At 40.2% G+C, this 15,789-nt stretch overlaps 1 protein-coding gene across 1 annotated transcript in view; it reads left to right on the forward strand.

Annotated features, from left to right (window-relative positions):
• The first annotated feature begins 692 nt into the window (after nt 1-692).
• POLE2 (DNA polymerase epsilon 2, accessory subunit) overlaps nt 693-15,789 on the forward strand; it is a 30,723-nt gene continuing 15,626 nt past the window's right edge. Inside the window, exons 1-8 of the mRNA XM_060098125.1 lie at nt 693-770; nt 4,098-4,198; nt 5,874-5,949; nt 7,728-7,805; nt 7,940-8,033; nt 12,363-12,437; nt 14,736-14,819; nt 15,421-15,477. Of these exons, the coding sequence (XP_059954108.1) occupies nt 703-770; nt 4,098-4,198; nt 5,874-5,949; nt 7,728-7,805; nt 7,940-8,033; nt 12,363-12,437; nt 14,736-14,819; nt 15,421-15,477 (633 nt within the window). The 5' untranslated portion in view covers nt 693-702. The remainder of the gene's footprint in view (nt 771-4,097; nt 4,199-5,873; nt 5,950-7,727; nt 7,806-7,939; nt 8,034-12,362; nt 12,438-14,735; nt 14,820-15,420; nt 15,478-15,789) is intronic.

Consider the following 15,789-nt stretch of genomic DNA (forward strand, 5'->3'; position numbering starts at 1 on the left):
TCACTTATAAGCACTCCACGGTTTTATTTAACTCACTGAAGCAACCGTTTTGAAGCTGGCACATTAACAGCTCACTTGCTGCAATCAGACCGAGTTCAAACCCTGGCTCCCTCACTTACTTACAGAACGTTTCATCTTCGGTGAGCCATCTACCATCTTTGTGTCTTACTCTTCTAATCTGTAAAATGAGGATGTTGAAAAAACAGCACGCAACTCATTAGGCTTTAGGAGCAATACATCAACTAATACGTTAAAACGCTTATGATAGTACATGGTACGTAGGAAGCCCGCAACTTAAATAAAAAGCGGGGTGAAAACCCTGTGGTGACACAAAGCATAAGGGCCCCGGGGTCCGGGAGGAGCCCGACCGGAGTCACGGAAGGTGGAGGGTAGCGATGAGAGTACTAAGTGGCTCAACGAAGCATTTGAGATAGGGAAGCACATTCCCAACCAGACACCAGGGAAGGACGCTCTCGCTCTTCAGTCTCCGAGCAACAGAGCAGTGCAGGGTCGTATTCTTCTGCAGCCTAGTGGGTGCGGAACTGTAGCTCTCTACGTGTGCGACACCGAAGTCTCCGCGCACTGAGGGAGGAGGAGCGGTGGCAGAGAGAACCGGCGCGTCTGGGGCGGGACCAGGACAGGGACGGGGCGGGGCGTGCCCGGGAAGGGGCGGGGCCGCAGCCGTGGCGCCAAAAAGCGAACATGGCGCCGGAGAGGCTTCGGAGTAGGGTGCTCTCTGCCTTCAAGCTGCGCGGCTTGCTGCTCAGGGGGTGAGTCGGCTGGGCAGCGAGCGGGACAGGAGGGGAGGGCCAGGCCGCTGTGCGGGGCATCGGGACGCGCCGCGCGCCAGGAGGGGGTTTGGCCTTTAAAATGACAGAGACCTTGAAAGAGTTCTAAGAAGCAAGGGGGACCTGGCGATGCCTTCTTAAGTTCCCCGACATTCGCGCGGAGTCGAAAAGTTTCTCCCGGAAGGGATGAGGGTCTCCTCCTGCACGTGCCAGACAGCCGCAGAAGCGGCTGTCGGTGTCGCAGCAGCGGTGTATTAGCACTGTGTTTGGGCGCGTCTCAGACAGCTTAGTCTCTGCCTCCGCTAATTGAGAATCCTAACAGCGCTGCTCACGTGGTTACGGAGACAGCGAACGAGAGACCTGGGAAAGCCCATTGCATGTCGGTAGCTGTCAGATTATGTTGTACAAACTGTGGGCCTTGCTAGCCTTCCCAATTTTGGATCACGTATTATTCACGAGAGAGAATTCCTGGAGAGTTAAGAAGTGGGTAGTTTAAAGCATGTTCTTAAGTTTTACGGGGTTTTTTTGGTTTGTTTGTTTAGATTTCCTTTAGAACTTCTGTGCTTCTCTGGCCATATCCGTGTTTTCTGCGACTTGTAGAAAGATCCTTTCCAAGATTTTTCGCATTAAATCTGCTTTTTATATATATATAAAGAATACAGTATTTACATATGTAAAAACCTGCTGGACGGGATACACTTCTCTGTACCATGTTTTGATTGCTCTTGTGTGTGTAGAGGTTTTTTTGTTTGTTTTTGTAATAAGTTTCATGGGACTTCTACGTTACTTTTGGGTTAGTGGTGAACAGGTGCAAGAGTGGATAAGCTCTAGGAGACAATAAATTTTGTTCAGTTGATTCCCCACATTTTGAAAATACGACCAATTGATCAGTTAATTTTTCTTTATTTTCACTTAGAATTTGACCTAATATTGAGCTATCGTTCATTAATTCAGTCAGAAATACACTGAAATCTATTAGCTGCAAAGTACTGCTGGGGCAAGGGAGTAGGAGAGGGTAAGACAATGCGGAGGTTGGGGGACAGATAGTGTATTAATATTTATTGCTGCATAACGAATTACCCCCAAACTTAGAAGTTTAAAACAGCAGGCACGGGCTTCCCTGGTGGCGCAGTGGTTGAGAGTCCGCCTGCCGATGCAGGGGACGCCGGTTTGTGCCCCGGTCCAGGAAAATCCCACATGCCGCGGAGCGGCTGGGCCCGTGAGCCATGGCCGCTAAGCCTGCGCGTCCGGAGACTGTGCTCCGCAACGGAAGAGGTCACAACAGTGAGAGGCCCATGTACCAAACAACAACAACAACAAAAAAAAACAGCAGGCACTTATATTCTCACATTTTCTGTGGGTCAGGAATTCAGGTAGGCTTAGCTGGGTCCTTAGCTTCAGGGTGTCTTGCAAGGCTGCAGTCCAGATGGGGTCATCTCAGAGTCAATTGGGCAGGATTTTCTTCCAAGTTCATTCAGTGATTGGCAGGATTCAGTTCACCCAAGATTGTTGGACTGAGGGCTTCAGTCCTTGCTGGCTGTTGGGCCTGCCCAGCATGGCAGCTTACTTCATCAAAGCTAGCAAGAGAGTCTGCTAGTGGAAGTCACAGTCTTTTGTAACCTAAGTAAGAAAGTGACATCTTGCCGCTTTAAAATTTTTATTTTTAAAACTACAATATAGTAAAATATTCCATCGCTTTTGCTATATTCTATTGTTAGAAGCAAGTCACCAGGTCCAACGCACACTCAAGGGGAGGTGATTGCACAAGGATGTGAATACCAGGAGGTGTGGATTATTAGGGGTCATCTTAGAAGTCTGTCTACCATGGATACTAAATAATTCACAATTATTTAATTTCAATTATGAAAAGGATCTGAGGAAGGAAGTGCTATGATAGCATATAACCAGGTGTATAAACAGTTCTAGAATCAAAGAAGGCTTCATTAAAGAATGGTTTGAAAAAAAAAAAAAGAATGGTTTGAGTTGAGTGTTAAAGGATGAGCAGGGGCTTCCCTGGTGGCGCAGTGGTTGGGAGTCCGCCTGCCGATGCAGGGGACATGGGTTCGTGCCCCGGTCCGGGAGGATCCCACATGCTGCGGAGCGGCTGGGCCCGTGAGCCATGGCCGCTGGGCCTGTGCGTCCGGAGCCTGTGCTCCGCAATGGGAGAGAGGCCGCGAAAGTGAGAAGCCCGCATACCACAAAAAAAAAAAAAAAAAAAAAAAAAAAAAAAGGATGAGCAGGACTTGACTAGGTGAAGAGTGGCGGGGGCGGGGGGGGGGAATGACCATATAAAGACCCTGAGGCAGGAGAGCACCAGGAAAGCCAGAGACACTGGGTGAGACTAGTGAGACTTGGTGGGAGCCAGATCCTGTATGACTTTGGTCTATGCTAAGAGCTCTCCCAAGATTCACCTAATATGTGTGTGGTTTTAGGGACTCAATCAGCAAGTACTTGTGAACCACCTTCAGTGTGCTTAGCAGTCTGCCAAAGGATGACACAGTTCCCTTCTCAAGGAGCATCATCTATAATAAATTGGAGGGATGTGACACCCACACATGAAACAATAAGCAACCCAAGATATAGAACAGTTAGTGCGATAACTAGAACAATAATATTGATGCAAAGTGTAGAGCTGTGGTCTACAGATAAAGAATGGCATGGAATTAGCAAATGGTTTAAGTAGACAGTGTTCATTCTGAGTATTATTGGTATTTAAATCAGGAATTCGTGTGATTTAAAAAAAAATTCAGCTTTATTGATTTTTGAGGGGTGAGAGGGATTCGTGTGATTTAGTGAGTGTTATTACTTTTATGACTATATTCGAATGTCAAAGTTTTTTCTAGCCTAATTTTTTTCTTATTTTACAGTTGAAAACTGATGAAATTACTGGAACTTAAGCAAATGCATTATCAAATTAATAAATATGTATTTAAGTGTCTGTTATGTTCAGAACATTGAAGCAGACTGAGCTTATTAATGTCAGGTAATAAATAGTACAAGGCTAATGTGATACAGCAGATCTAAGGTATCTATAAGTGAGATTTTTTTTAACAATTTCAGAAGGAAAGGGAGATTGCAGCAGGTAGAACTGGTCTAGGAAGGCTTCCTAGAAGAAGGATGTGATTTGGGGCTTTAAGAACAATTATGTTGGCAGGGGATACGAGGAAGAATTTGTTCAGAAAGCACAGGAAAGGAGAGTACTGCTTGCAGGGAGGAGTGAGTGGATCTTAATTTCAATGCTAGATTGATGAGTGTTTGCCAGATTTTGGCATAAAACTTTTAGCCTTAATTACCAATCTCTCTTATCAGTGAAGCTATTAAGTACCTCACAGAAGCTCTTCAGTCTATCAATGAAGTAGAGCTTGAAGATGCACTGGAAAAGATCATTGATGCAGTTGAAAAGCAACCCTGTAAGTAACATTTTCTGACAGCTCTTAAATTGTTCATATAGTTCTGCATCCTCAGTTAGATTTATAGATTTAATTTGAAGTTGAGATTCAGTATTGAATGTCCCGGTGGTATGAGACATACCCCTAGTAGCACTTCTTGCCGAGGAGTAACCTCTAGTTCTCCTAGAGATGTGTGGCATGGTGCCACACGTTTACTAAGGGCTTAATGAGGGGTGGCTGTTATTGTTATTACTGTCACTATCATACCTACTGAAACATAGCAGTTGTGATGAAAAGTTATACTAATGTAACCATATTAAACCTAGGAGCTTACAGAAGCATTTGTATACCTGAATGTATATTACTTAACAATATTTAGAAAAGTAAGGCATTTGACTGTGTATTAAGGTATTGTAAGTGTATTTGAGCGTGGAAGATTAAGGTATTTAATCACACTTTTTTCCTCCTAAAATCTATGTAATGAGCATCTTGGGGTTAGTGTTTGCAGATTATTTTCAGGAAAAAAGCTGTGTGTGGAAAGAACTAATTTTTATGCCTGTTGGAACCTTGGGGCATTCCCAGAGACTCTTACAGTTCTTCCCCTTTGTGAATTCCCCTCTGATTCCTTTATGGTCACTTTTTTCTCTCTGCCTACTACTTTGTCTTACTTAAGTTAGGTACTCTTAAATGTTTGAGGGGGAAAAAAGAGTAAGTAAGCAAGAATAACTTTCCCTTCCTGCTTCAGACTTTCTTAAGGGATCTTTTTGTTAAATACTTAGCCTTTTACCATAAGCATGGGCCTACAAGAGAGAAATGCTCTTCTAGAAAAAAATGTCCAGTTTCTAGAGCACTGAAGGAGAGAAGTGGGTGTGGCTTGCTCTGATATGTTGTACAGATGCTAGTTTCTTCAGTAAACAGGAGGAAACACGTTCTATAATAGAGGAGAAATTGCTATTATATCTCATTTTCACTTTTCTAAAGGCAGAATTTTAAATATACCTTTGCTTTAAAAATTTCCTTACAGTTAGAAATTTAGAAAGTGATTAAATTTAGAAAATTAGTATACATTAATTTAAGATGGTACATGGTATTTTGCCTGAGAGCATACCACAGTGGTTAAGGGCACCCAGTCTGGAATCAGGCTCGGGTTTGTATTGCTCTCTACTCCTTCCAATTATGTTGGTGATTTGGTTATTTGACCTCTTGGAGCTGCACTTTCCCCATCTGGCTTATGAACAGCAGTCTTATAGGACATCTATCTAATAATGCTTGTGAACTACTGAGCATGGTGCCACACGTTTACTAAGGGCTTAATGAGGGGTGGCTGTTATTGTTATTACTGTCACTATCATACCTACTGAAACATAGCAGTTGTGATGAAAAGTTATACTAATGTAACCATATTAAACCTAGGAGCTTACAGAAGCATTTGTATACCTGAATGTATATTACTTAACAATATTTAGAAAAGTAAGGCATTTGACTGTGTATTAAGGTATTGTAAGTGTATTTGAGCGTGGAATATTAAGGTATTTGAAATACGGCTTTTGTTCTAACACTTTTTTCCTCCTAAAATCTATGTAATGAGCATCTTGGGGTTAGTGTTTGCAGATTATTTTCAGGAAAAAAGCTGTGTGTGGAAAGAACTAATGTTTATGCCTGTTTTTAAAATTTAACTTTGAACTTCTCTTTTCAGTGTCATCAAACATGATCGAACGGTCCGTAGTGGAAGCAGCAGTCCAGGAATGCAGTCAGTCAGTAGATGAAACTGTGTATGTGGAAAAATTCACCTTTTCCCCATGTTGGAAGTGTTGTTGAGTGGTTATTTTAAATTATTTTCTTGCGGGAAATACTCAGTGGTCACCTTTCTACAGTGGTTATTTCTTAGGTTTTTTTAAAAAGTGATAGCCTACATTATAAACCTCAATATTAAATGACTCATCTTTACTATTTTTATCATAGAATTTGAGATTTCGGTGTTGTTTGTACCATGACAAACTTTTGCCACTTACCCAACTGATTTGATTTAATATTCTATGTGCTGCAGGTGGATTGAACTGATTATTCAGAGGTATAATTTACTTTTTTTCCTAGGAAAGTGCCGAGTCCTGAAAGTTCAGTGACTTAACTTGGGTCACATGGTGAATGGTAAAGGAGGGTAAAACCTCAGCTTTAGGACTTTTTACCCTGTCTCATGCTGTTAGAGCTTAGGAATTTATGTTGCAGTAATTTTTCTGGGTTTTATCTCCCTGAGATAAACCTCTTTCCTTTCCTCCTTTGAATATGATACTTCTTTCCAAATTCACAGGGTTTAACTGAAAGGAAAACATCTGGGAAAATGGATAGAGATAGTCTTAACTTTGACAGTTTTTTTCTACTTGGGGCAATGGAGATCATTGAAAGGAGTCATTACTCATTTTGGTTAGTAGTTTTAATCTTTTTCCGGTCAGAACTTACTAGAGCTGCTAAAAAATAGAGAAATTTCGGTATTTAAATTTTTTCCTTGCCAACTTATTGTTTAAGATACTGGAGTACTTGCTCCTAAAGCCATCAATAGAAATTCAAAATGATTATATCAAAAGTGTAAGGATTATAATCCTAAAATAGGCATTAAAGTTACCTGTTGTTTCTGTCAAGCTATTCATATGCTACAGTCAGCCAATATAGAGGTTGAGTAGGGACTGAATGGTAAATGATCTTTGCAACTCCAGTTGTCAGAAAGGCATTATATCATAGCACAAGGGAGAGGCTCTCATTTTTATAGATGAATAAGTAGCATGGTAAGTTAAATAACTTTCCAAGATTGACCCATTAGAAAATCATGGAGCTGTGTCTAGAAGCAGGCTTACTTCAGGTTCACTGGTTCTCTGCTACTCTGTACTAGGTGCTACCAACAGACTAGCATGACATTTTTTTGTCCGTTTTCATTTTGGGAAATAGATATCGTTTTAGGGAAGATTCTTTAGGTTGGAATATTTATGCAATAGTGCTGTGAATTTTTTTTAACCTCATTCAAACATGGTTATGATATTAAAAGTATCTGAAGGTAAATTATTTTACGAATTATCCTTCTCTAACACTATAGGTGTCAAGGATATGGGCAGAATTTGGGGGGTTCTTTTTCTGTTTTACATCTTTTCCTGGGTCACTTTTGCATGATATTTTGGATTAAAAAATTGTTGGAAATGAATAATACCTTTTAATAACATTGTAGATTATAACAATAGTACATATTAGAAGAGATTTCTTTAAGATGTGACTATTTTATATGTAAATGTTCTTTTTCAACAGATAACATTCTTAATTAGAAGTTGATTAAATTTTTTGTTAGCTTGAGAGTAGTGGCAGTGCATTCTCATCTCTGAGAGGAAAATGCACAGGCTAAAAACTTTACCCCCATATTATTTTTGACACTACAATAAATTGTGTACATGATCTGTGAAAAGTATGTGTATATGACATGACATAAGGTTATAATGCAAGTTTTCATGTTCACTTGGAATACTTATGTTTTAGTAAATCGGGTCTGTTTTTGTGGGTTGTTTTTCAGAGAACATATTTTCAATATCATAGGAGCATTTGATATCCCACGCCTTGTGTACAATTCAGAAAGAAAAAAATTTCTTCCGTAAGTATGCCATCTATTGATGTTAAGCTAATTTCAAATGTACATTTTTTTGGAAGCTATATAGTCTCTTGTTTCATTTTTGACCTACCTTTGTGTATTATGATAGTCATAAATAGGCATTCCTTTTTTCCTAGTTTATTAATGACCAACCACCCTGCACCAAATTTATTTGGGACAGCAAGAGATAAAGCAGAGCTGTTTCGTGAACGATACACAATTTTGCACCAGGTAAGTCGGAGGGGGAAAAAGAGACTGTTTCAGCTTAGGTAAGACTCAGAGATAATTAAAGGATGGACTTTTGTACTTTAACAATCATGATGCTGATAAAAATAGTAGCTAACATTTTTAAAATGCTTTTGATAGGCCAGGCATTGTTTATCACTTTACAGACATTACCTCATTTGATTATCATAACAGCAATGTATGTATAAATGCTGTTATTCCCATTTTACAGATGGGGAAAACTGAGACCTGGAGAAGTTTAGTCACTAGCCCAGAGGTTACATCTAGTAAGTAGGGACAGGATTTGTATCCAGTCAGTCTGACTCTGGAGCCCAACCTTTGCCTCCTGTACTATACTACTTTCAAGTAACTTAGAGTCTATGAAGTTAAAGACATCTGCATAGATAAAATATGAAGTAGAATTTTATACATGCTGTGGAAGAAATATAATACAAAGAGAATGCTTTCTATGGAAAAATCAGAGAAGCCTTCAAGGAAATGATGGCATTTGACATGGGCCTTGATTGCTCTGATCTTGTGGAAATGGGGAGAAGGTGGTGAACAGTGTGAACAAAGACAGAGCAAAAGGAAAAAGTGGACTCCATGCAGGAAATGATGAGCAATCAGCCTTCTTCTTATCACAAGCCTTGGAGAGGAAGGCTTGTGAAGAGGAGTAGCATAGGATAAGTTTGGAAAGTCAAGTGGCAACTAAATCATGCGATTGCCTTGGATGCCACTCTTCGGAGTTGGACTCTGTTCTCTTGGTACAAGGAGCCTTAAAATACCAGAGCAACTCACTTACAGCAGTTCCCTGAGGACTTCCTCTCTCAGCTGATTTTGGGATGAATTAGAGTATGAGAGAAGACTTATACAGGAGTCTGTGGTATTAGTCCTGGATTAAATGATAGTCTGAATGAAGGAAGGTAAGGGGAGCAGAAAGAGGGGACAGTCCTGGCAGTGGAAGCCGTAGTTCATGGTGACTGATTGGACATGAAAGAGAAGGGAGAGAGTGAAGACTGAAAGATGATTAAGGTTTTGAGCCTGAGAGAGTGGACAGGTAGAATAATGGTAATATATTAACAAATAGGAAAAAGAGAATGGGGAAGATGATGGCAGGTTCTGTTTCAAACATTTGAGTTAAGGTTGCCAGTAGGATATCAGGTGAGATGTACATCTGGAGCTAAAGAAAGATCTGGGTAGAGAGAGATTTAGGAGGCATCTGACTAGAGTAATAGATGGGACTGCAGAGATGAGCCCCTGAGAGATGATGGAAAAGGGAATGATAGAGTTTGGGGGCTAGGCCAGGGTGGTGTTATATAGCAGAAGCACAGGGAGGTTTCAATGAGGAGAGGGTGGTCAGCAGGAATAAGCACTGAACAAAGGTTGAGGAGAATGAGCCCTGAGGATGTCTATTCTCTTCTGCCTCCATCGCCTACATAATGTTGCCAGGTTAATCTTCCAGAAGTTTAGCACTGATCACACCATGATTTTGCTCACAAGTCTTTCAAGGAAGTTTACCACCTACTGGATTAAATACAGATCTTCTGGGACTTTCCTGGTGGTCCAGTGGCTAAGACTCCATGCTCCCAATGCAGGGGGCCTGGGTTTGAAACCTGGTCAGGGAACTAGATCCCACATGCTGCAACTAAGAGTTCACATGCCACAACTAAAAGATCCCGCATGCCACAACTAAAGATCCTGCATGCCACAACTAAGACCCAGAGCAGCCAAATAAATAAATATTTTTTAAAAATACAAATCTTCCTGTCACACGTTTTTGGCCTAATCTGTACTTTTCCCTCTGAAAAGCAGAGGAGCCAAAACTGAAACATGGAAATATTGTGTCTGTTTCTTCCACTTCTTCTGTGACTTTGCTTATACTATTCACTCTCTTGATGCTCTTCCCTCTTATCTCTGCTCTTGAAACCCTCCTAATTCTGGAAGGGCCTTCTCATATTCCTCCTCTTTTCTGAAGCCCTTCCTGATCTGCAGTTGGATGCAGTCTCTTCCTGCTTTCTAAATTTTTTAGTTAATTAATTTAATTAATTATTTATTTATTTTGGTTGCATCGGGTCTTAGTTGCAGCACACGGGATCTTCACTGCGGCATGTGGACTTCTTAGTTGCGGCATGCATGTGGGATCTAGTTCCCCAACCAGTGATCGAACCCGGACCCCCCCTGCATTGGGAACGTGGAGTTTTACCCACTGGACCACCAGGGAAGTCCTCTTCCTGCTTTCAACCCACTGACTACTCAGTGGGTCTCCTACGACACTTACTAGAGTTGGCCCTGCCTTGCATTTGGGGTGTGTGTCCCTGTTGTCAGACTGCACACTCCTTGTTTATTTCCTCTGCCACCTTTGGTGTAGTGCTTTTCACAGAGAAGATGCTCAGTAAATACCACTTTCTTTTTAAAAATTATGTGTTACAATTACTGAGCCTGCGCGTCTGGAGCCTGTGCTCCGCAACAAGAGAGGCCGCGATAGTGAGAGGCCCGCGCACTGCGATGAAGAGTGGCTCCCGCTTGCCACAACTAGAGAAAGCCCTCACACAGAAACGAAGACCCAACACAGCCATAAATTAAAAAAAAAATAAAAAAAATAAAAAAAATAAAAATTATGTGTTAAAGCCTATGATATTATTTGGGGGTATCACTAAACCCTCCCGAGCCTCATTAAAAGGGTTGAATTTTAGTCCATGCATATTTTTATTGCAATTATCTTCCTGAAAGCAAATCTGATTTTATCATCCTACTTCAAAATTGTTGTTTTCCATTGTCTATAAGACAGACTCCTTGGTTTGGCATACAAAATCTGTATTGTTGGGACGCTTTTATTAGAATTTACAAAAACTCAAACTGGCTAAAACAGAAAGAGGAACTTCTTGGCTTGTGGAGAAGTCTGGAGGTCCAGCTGTGTCAAGCATGGCTGGATCAAGGTGCTCACACAATGTCATGAGGCATCTACCTCTTTCCATCTCCCAGCCATTTTAAAAAATTGATCTTACTTTCAAACAAGTTCTCCCTATTAGGTGACCGAGATGGCCACTCACTAGTAGCCTTGGAAACTCGTAGAGAGTTCTTCTTTTCCAATAGTTCTAGCAGCTGTCTCCTATTGGCCAGGCTTTAGGCACTTGCTCAACCCTGAAACAATCATTGGCCAAGGGGATGGAGTACTTTGATTTGCTAGGCCTTGGTGGTCTGTCTGGAGGGAGAAGGGCACCAACCCTACCTAAACTATGTGGACCACAGTGGGGGAGGGACATTTTCCCAAATAGAGGTTCCAACCCATCTCTTGCATTGTCGCACGTGCTGCCTTGTGCACTACATGATCCACCTGTACTAAGCTTCACATCACTTCCTGAATACTCCTTTACTCTTTTTAAAAAAAATTATTTATTTATGGTTATCTTGGGTCTTCGTTTCTGTGCGAGGGCTTTCTCTAGTTGTGGCAAGCGGGGGCCACTCTTCATCGCGGTGCGCGGGCCTCTCACTATCGTGGCCTCTCTTGTTGCAGAGCACAGGCTCCAGACGCGCAGGCTCAGTAATTGTGGCTCATGGGCCCAGTTGCTCCGTGGCATGTGGGATCTTCCCTAGACCAGGGCTCGAACCGGTGTCCCCTGCATTGGCAGGCAGATTCTCAACCACTGCGCCACCAGAGAAGCCCCTCCTTTACTCTTTTTTTTTTTGCGGTACGCGGGCCTCTCACTGTTGTGGCCTCTCCCGTTGCGGAGCACAGGCTCTGGACGCGCACGGGCCCAGCCGCTCCATGGCATGTGGGATCTTCCCAGACCGGGGCACGAACCCGTGTCCCCTGCATCGGCAGGTGGACTCTCAACCACTGCGCCACCAGGGAAGCTCCCTCCTTTACTCTTAATAACTCTTTCTTGTGACACATCCCTTCCTCTGCCCGAAATGTCTTGTCTTAGCCTCCTTTTGTTTCTTACTAGCAAAGTCTTTTTTATCATTTAGGATCTCGTTAAATGGCCCCTTCTGCTCAGGGTCCTTTGTTGTATTGTGACCTGTTGACACTTCTTTCTCACTGACCCCTGTACTCTGAGGTTGACACCTTGGTTTGTTGTCTTCATATCCTCAGCCCAGAGTGCACTACTGCCAGGTACATGATAGACCTTTTTTTAAAAAAAGTCTTAAAATGATTTTTTAAACAAATTACATTCCTAGATATTTGTACATTAAACTATGTAGATTTTCAAATTTGTTGAGAATAAATAATAGTAACGTTAGTTTAAGGACAGTGCTTTGTCAGGGCACTATTTTAATGAATCTTAGTTTTAAATGTTTGCCTCAGTAATTCATGTGAATCTTTCTTTTTTCTAGAGGACCCACAGACATGAATTATTTACTCCTCCAGTGATAGGTTCTCACCCTGACGAAAGCGGAAGCAAATTCCAGGTTAGAACGTTATCCTAGTTATTTAGGGGGTATATGTATACAAGTTTAATGTTTATTGCTTAATTCTAATTTATTGAATTTTAAATGAAAATTAACGACTGATAACAGTTTAACTAGCTAACTGACCTGTGCATGCCCACTGTTGGTAAAGTCCATGTCCTGTGTGCTGGGTCTCTGGCCACCAAGACAGAACCCTAGTCCTCCTGGTCCATTTGCTGGATGATACACTGGCTTTCTGACCAACCCTCAACACTACCCTTCCTACCCTCACTCATACTCTGAAATCCTGCTCCTTGCCCAGTCCAGCCCTCTAGTGACCCCCATACACTTGTTTAGCTGAGACATGTTATATAGTTGGAGTGAAAATTTTACTGAAGGCACTAAGGAAACCACATTTATAGAATGCATGAGAGAGCACAGACAGGCCACAGGGTTGTCTGGGGAGAGGAAGAATGTTTTCTGCTGTGTGTGCTCTTTCCACTGTAATACTTCAGAAAGTGGTTACCAAACAGCACCATCACTTTTGTTCCAGCAACACACCTGGTCACTGTCAGTGCATCTGTGGCTTTTTTCCCCCTCCAGCACACAGAGCCCTGCTGGGGGATAGTCCTTAGCTCCTTCTGGCTAGGACCCACCATTTCTGTGGTGTTCCAAATAGCTTTTGAAGAGGCCCAGCCTCTGCTAAGTTTCTTTCAGTCCTCTACCATGTTAGATCCAAATTCATGGTGATGAGCAGTCTGATAGATACTAAAACGATAATACTAGATAACGCTTAAATTAATGTTTGATGGCAGCACCATAAGGAGAAAACATTTATAGAGTTTGATAGTTTCTGCTTTTAACTTTTGTTGGAGAAAAAATTGTATTACGTTTTGGAAATTGACATTATTTATATTTCTCTACAAAGGACTGTCTATGTGTTTTCTTGAATATATTAGGTTTCCTATGGCAACTCAGATACCCACAACCCAGAAGCATTATTTCACCTCTCCTCTTTGCCAAAGTAACTTTAGGGCTTAGCTAAATAATTTATTGTTCTTGTTATCTTGCCAAGCTGTTTAATTCTGTATCCCTGCTGGTATATTATCTATTTAAACCACCATCTATAGTCCCTCTATGGCATTCTCCCTTTGCAAACTGCAAATATGGTGTCCTCATGAATACTTTGTTACAGCTTTTACTTCTGTGTTGCTTTAATTGATTGATTGCAAATTGCAATATTTTTCCCAGTCTGTAAGTTGTCTTTTTATTCTCTAACAGTGTTTTTGAAGTACGTAAGTTCTTAATTTTGTTAAAGTCCAACTTATCAATTTTTCTTTTATGGCTCATATTTTTGGTATTGTTTCTAAGAAATCTTTACCTAAGCAAGTTTTTAGAATACATGTCTTACATATCTTTTCTTCAGATTTATCCCTAAGTATTTCATTTTTAAAAACTGTTTAAAATGAACATTGTATTCCTGTGTTGCTTGAGGTTCACGTTTTTAAAGAGGAACTTCAATATCAAATGTTAACAGTGATTATTATGGGATGATGTGATCATGTCCTTTAAGTTGTCTGGTAAATTGTTGTATATATACTATAGATATCTCTACCCATTAAAAAGAATGAAGTGTATCTATATATAGTTAAATGGAACAATGTTTAAGATATATTAAACTTAAAAAGTTAAGTTGAAGAATAATACAAATAATATGATTTCATCTTTGCAATAAAACAAACTGTATGGCTATGTGTTTATAAATTATATATGTGTGTATTAACATATACTTAGGATTATATGTATAGAAAAGGGTCAGAAAGGATTTTTTAAAATAATGCCCCAATTATTACTACCTTTAACTTTCTGATAAAAAATAAGGATCAGATTGAGAATGTAAATAATGACAGCCTTTCAAAATACTAAATAAAAATAGAATATAACTTTTTAAATAGCCCAGTAATTTTCAGGTACTGAAGAGGTACTGACCAAATAAAATAAATAAAATTTATATTCTTTTTTTACATTTTAAAGATAAATATACTTATTATTCAAAATAATATGGTATGAAACTTCAGTCATTGGTTAGGGCCTGTGTTGATATGGTGTTTCTTTAGGCACAATTCTTCCAAGCCATCATCAGTTAATATTTTAGCTTTTTGTAGGATAAAATTATATTTTCTAAATTTTATTTGATTTTCTACTGTAAAATAGTTATAAATACTAAAATGTGCACTCAAAATTTACTTACTTGTAAAAAGATTAGTTTCTTAAAAGAACATATTTTCAGTCCTTAAGAATTTATTTTGTTTTCTTTAGCTTAAGACAGTAGAAACCCTATTGGGCAGTACAGCCAAGATCAGAGATGTGATTATTCTTGGAATGATAACCCAGTTAAAAGAGGTAAGTTGAACTTGATAAGCATCCAACTTTTATTTTCAGCCTTCAGATTAATGAAATGTCAGTTACATATAGGATTTTTACAGAGGGCATGGGAGCGTATTCTTCATTGAAAGTGGCTACCTCAGTCACCAAGTAACCTTGCCTTTTGCATTTGGTTTCCTGAGTAGACATCAGGAAGGAGTGTCTTATACAGGCCACCAGTTTGCATAGCCTGAAATTAGTCCCCCAGTGACCTCTGGTTGAACAGAGAGTACTGGGTTTCTAAACAATCAAAGCAGCAGACCATATCCTGCTCCCTGGGAGTTGTTGTTGGCTCTCTGAGGCCCCTCGTACGGCAGCCAGCGAGTATCCCTCCTGTCATCTCTTGGTTGGCAGTGGTCATTGTCTAGGTACCTATGAGGACTCCGAGTCTCAATTAATTGATTAGTTTGTGGTCACCAGACTAGTAAATGGAAAAGCCTAGACTAGGAATTACTGATTTTTTAAAAATCCACTGTACTGTCTACTATATTCTGTTGTCAAAATTGTCAGTATTTTAATTCTTTTGTCATAGTATTCATTTTTACATAAATGTGGACATACTTCTTTTAATTTTTTTTAGGGAAAATTTTTTCTGGAAGATCCTACAGGAACAGTACAACTGGATCTTAGTAAAGCTATATCCTTCACTTATATTTTTTTAAATCTGTGTTACATGAGTTGGGGAAATTGATCATATATCATTCTCACATTTACCTATTTGGGTTCTTAGTGTAACTTCCATACGGTGGTGTAGGAATCTGGAGACATAATCCTAACCAGAGACAAAAAACCTGTAATTCCCCCTTATTTGGAGAATCCAGACAAATCACTGAGGAAGTTTATAACATGCTAAGAATGGTCTATACTGTCAATATTACATCTTAGAATCAGATATGGGGATACTTAAACCTAAAGTTTTTTAAGCTATGATCTATTCAGAGTTTTAAAT

This window comes from Mesoplodon densirostris, chromosome 4, assembly GCF_025265405.1.
Source record: "Mesoplodon densirostris isolate mMesDen1 chromosome 4, mMesDen1 primary haplotype, whole genome shotgun sequence".
Lineage (NCBI taxonomy): Eukaryota > Metazoa > Chordata > Mammalia > Artiodactyla > Ziphiidae > Mesoplodon > Mesoplodon densirostris.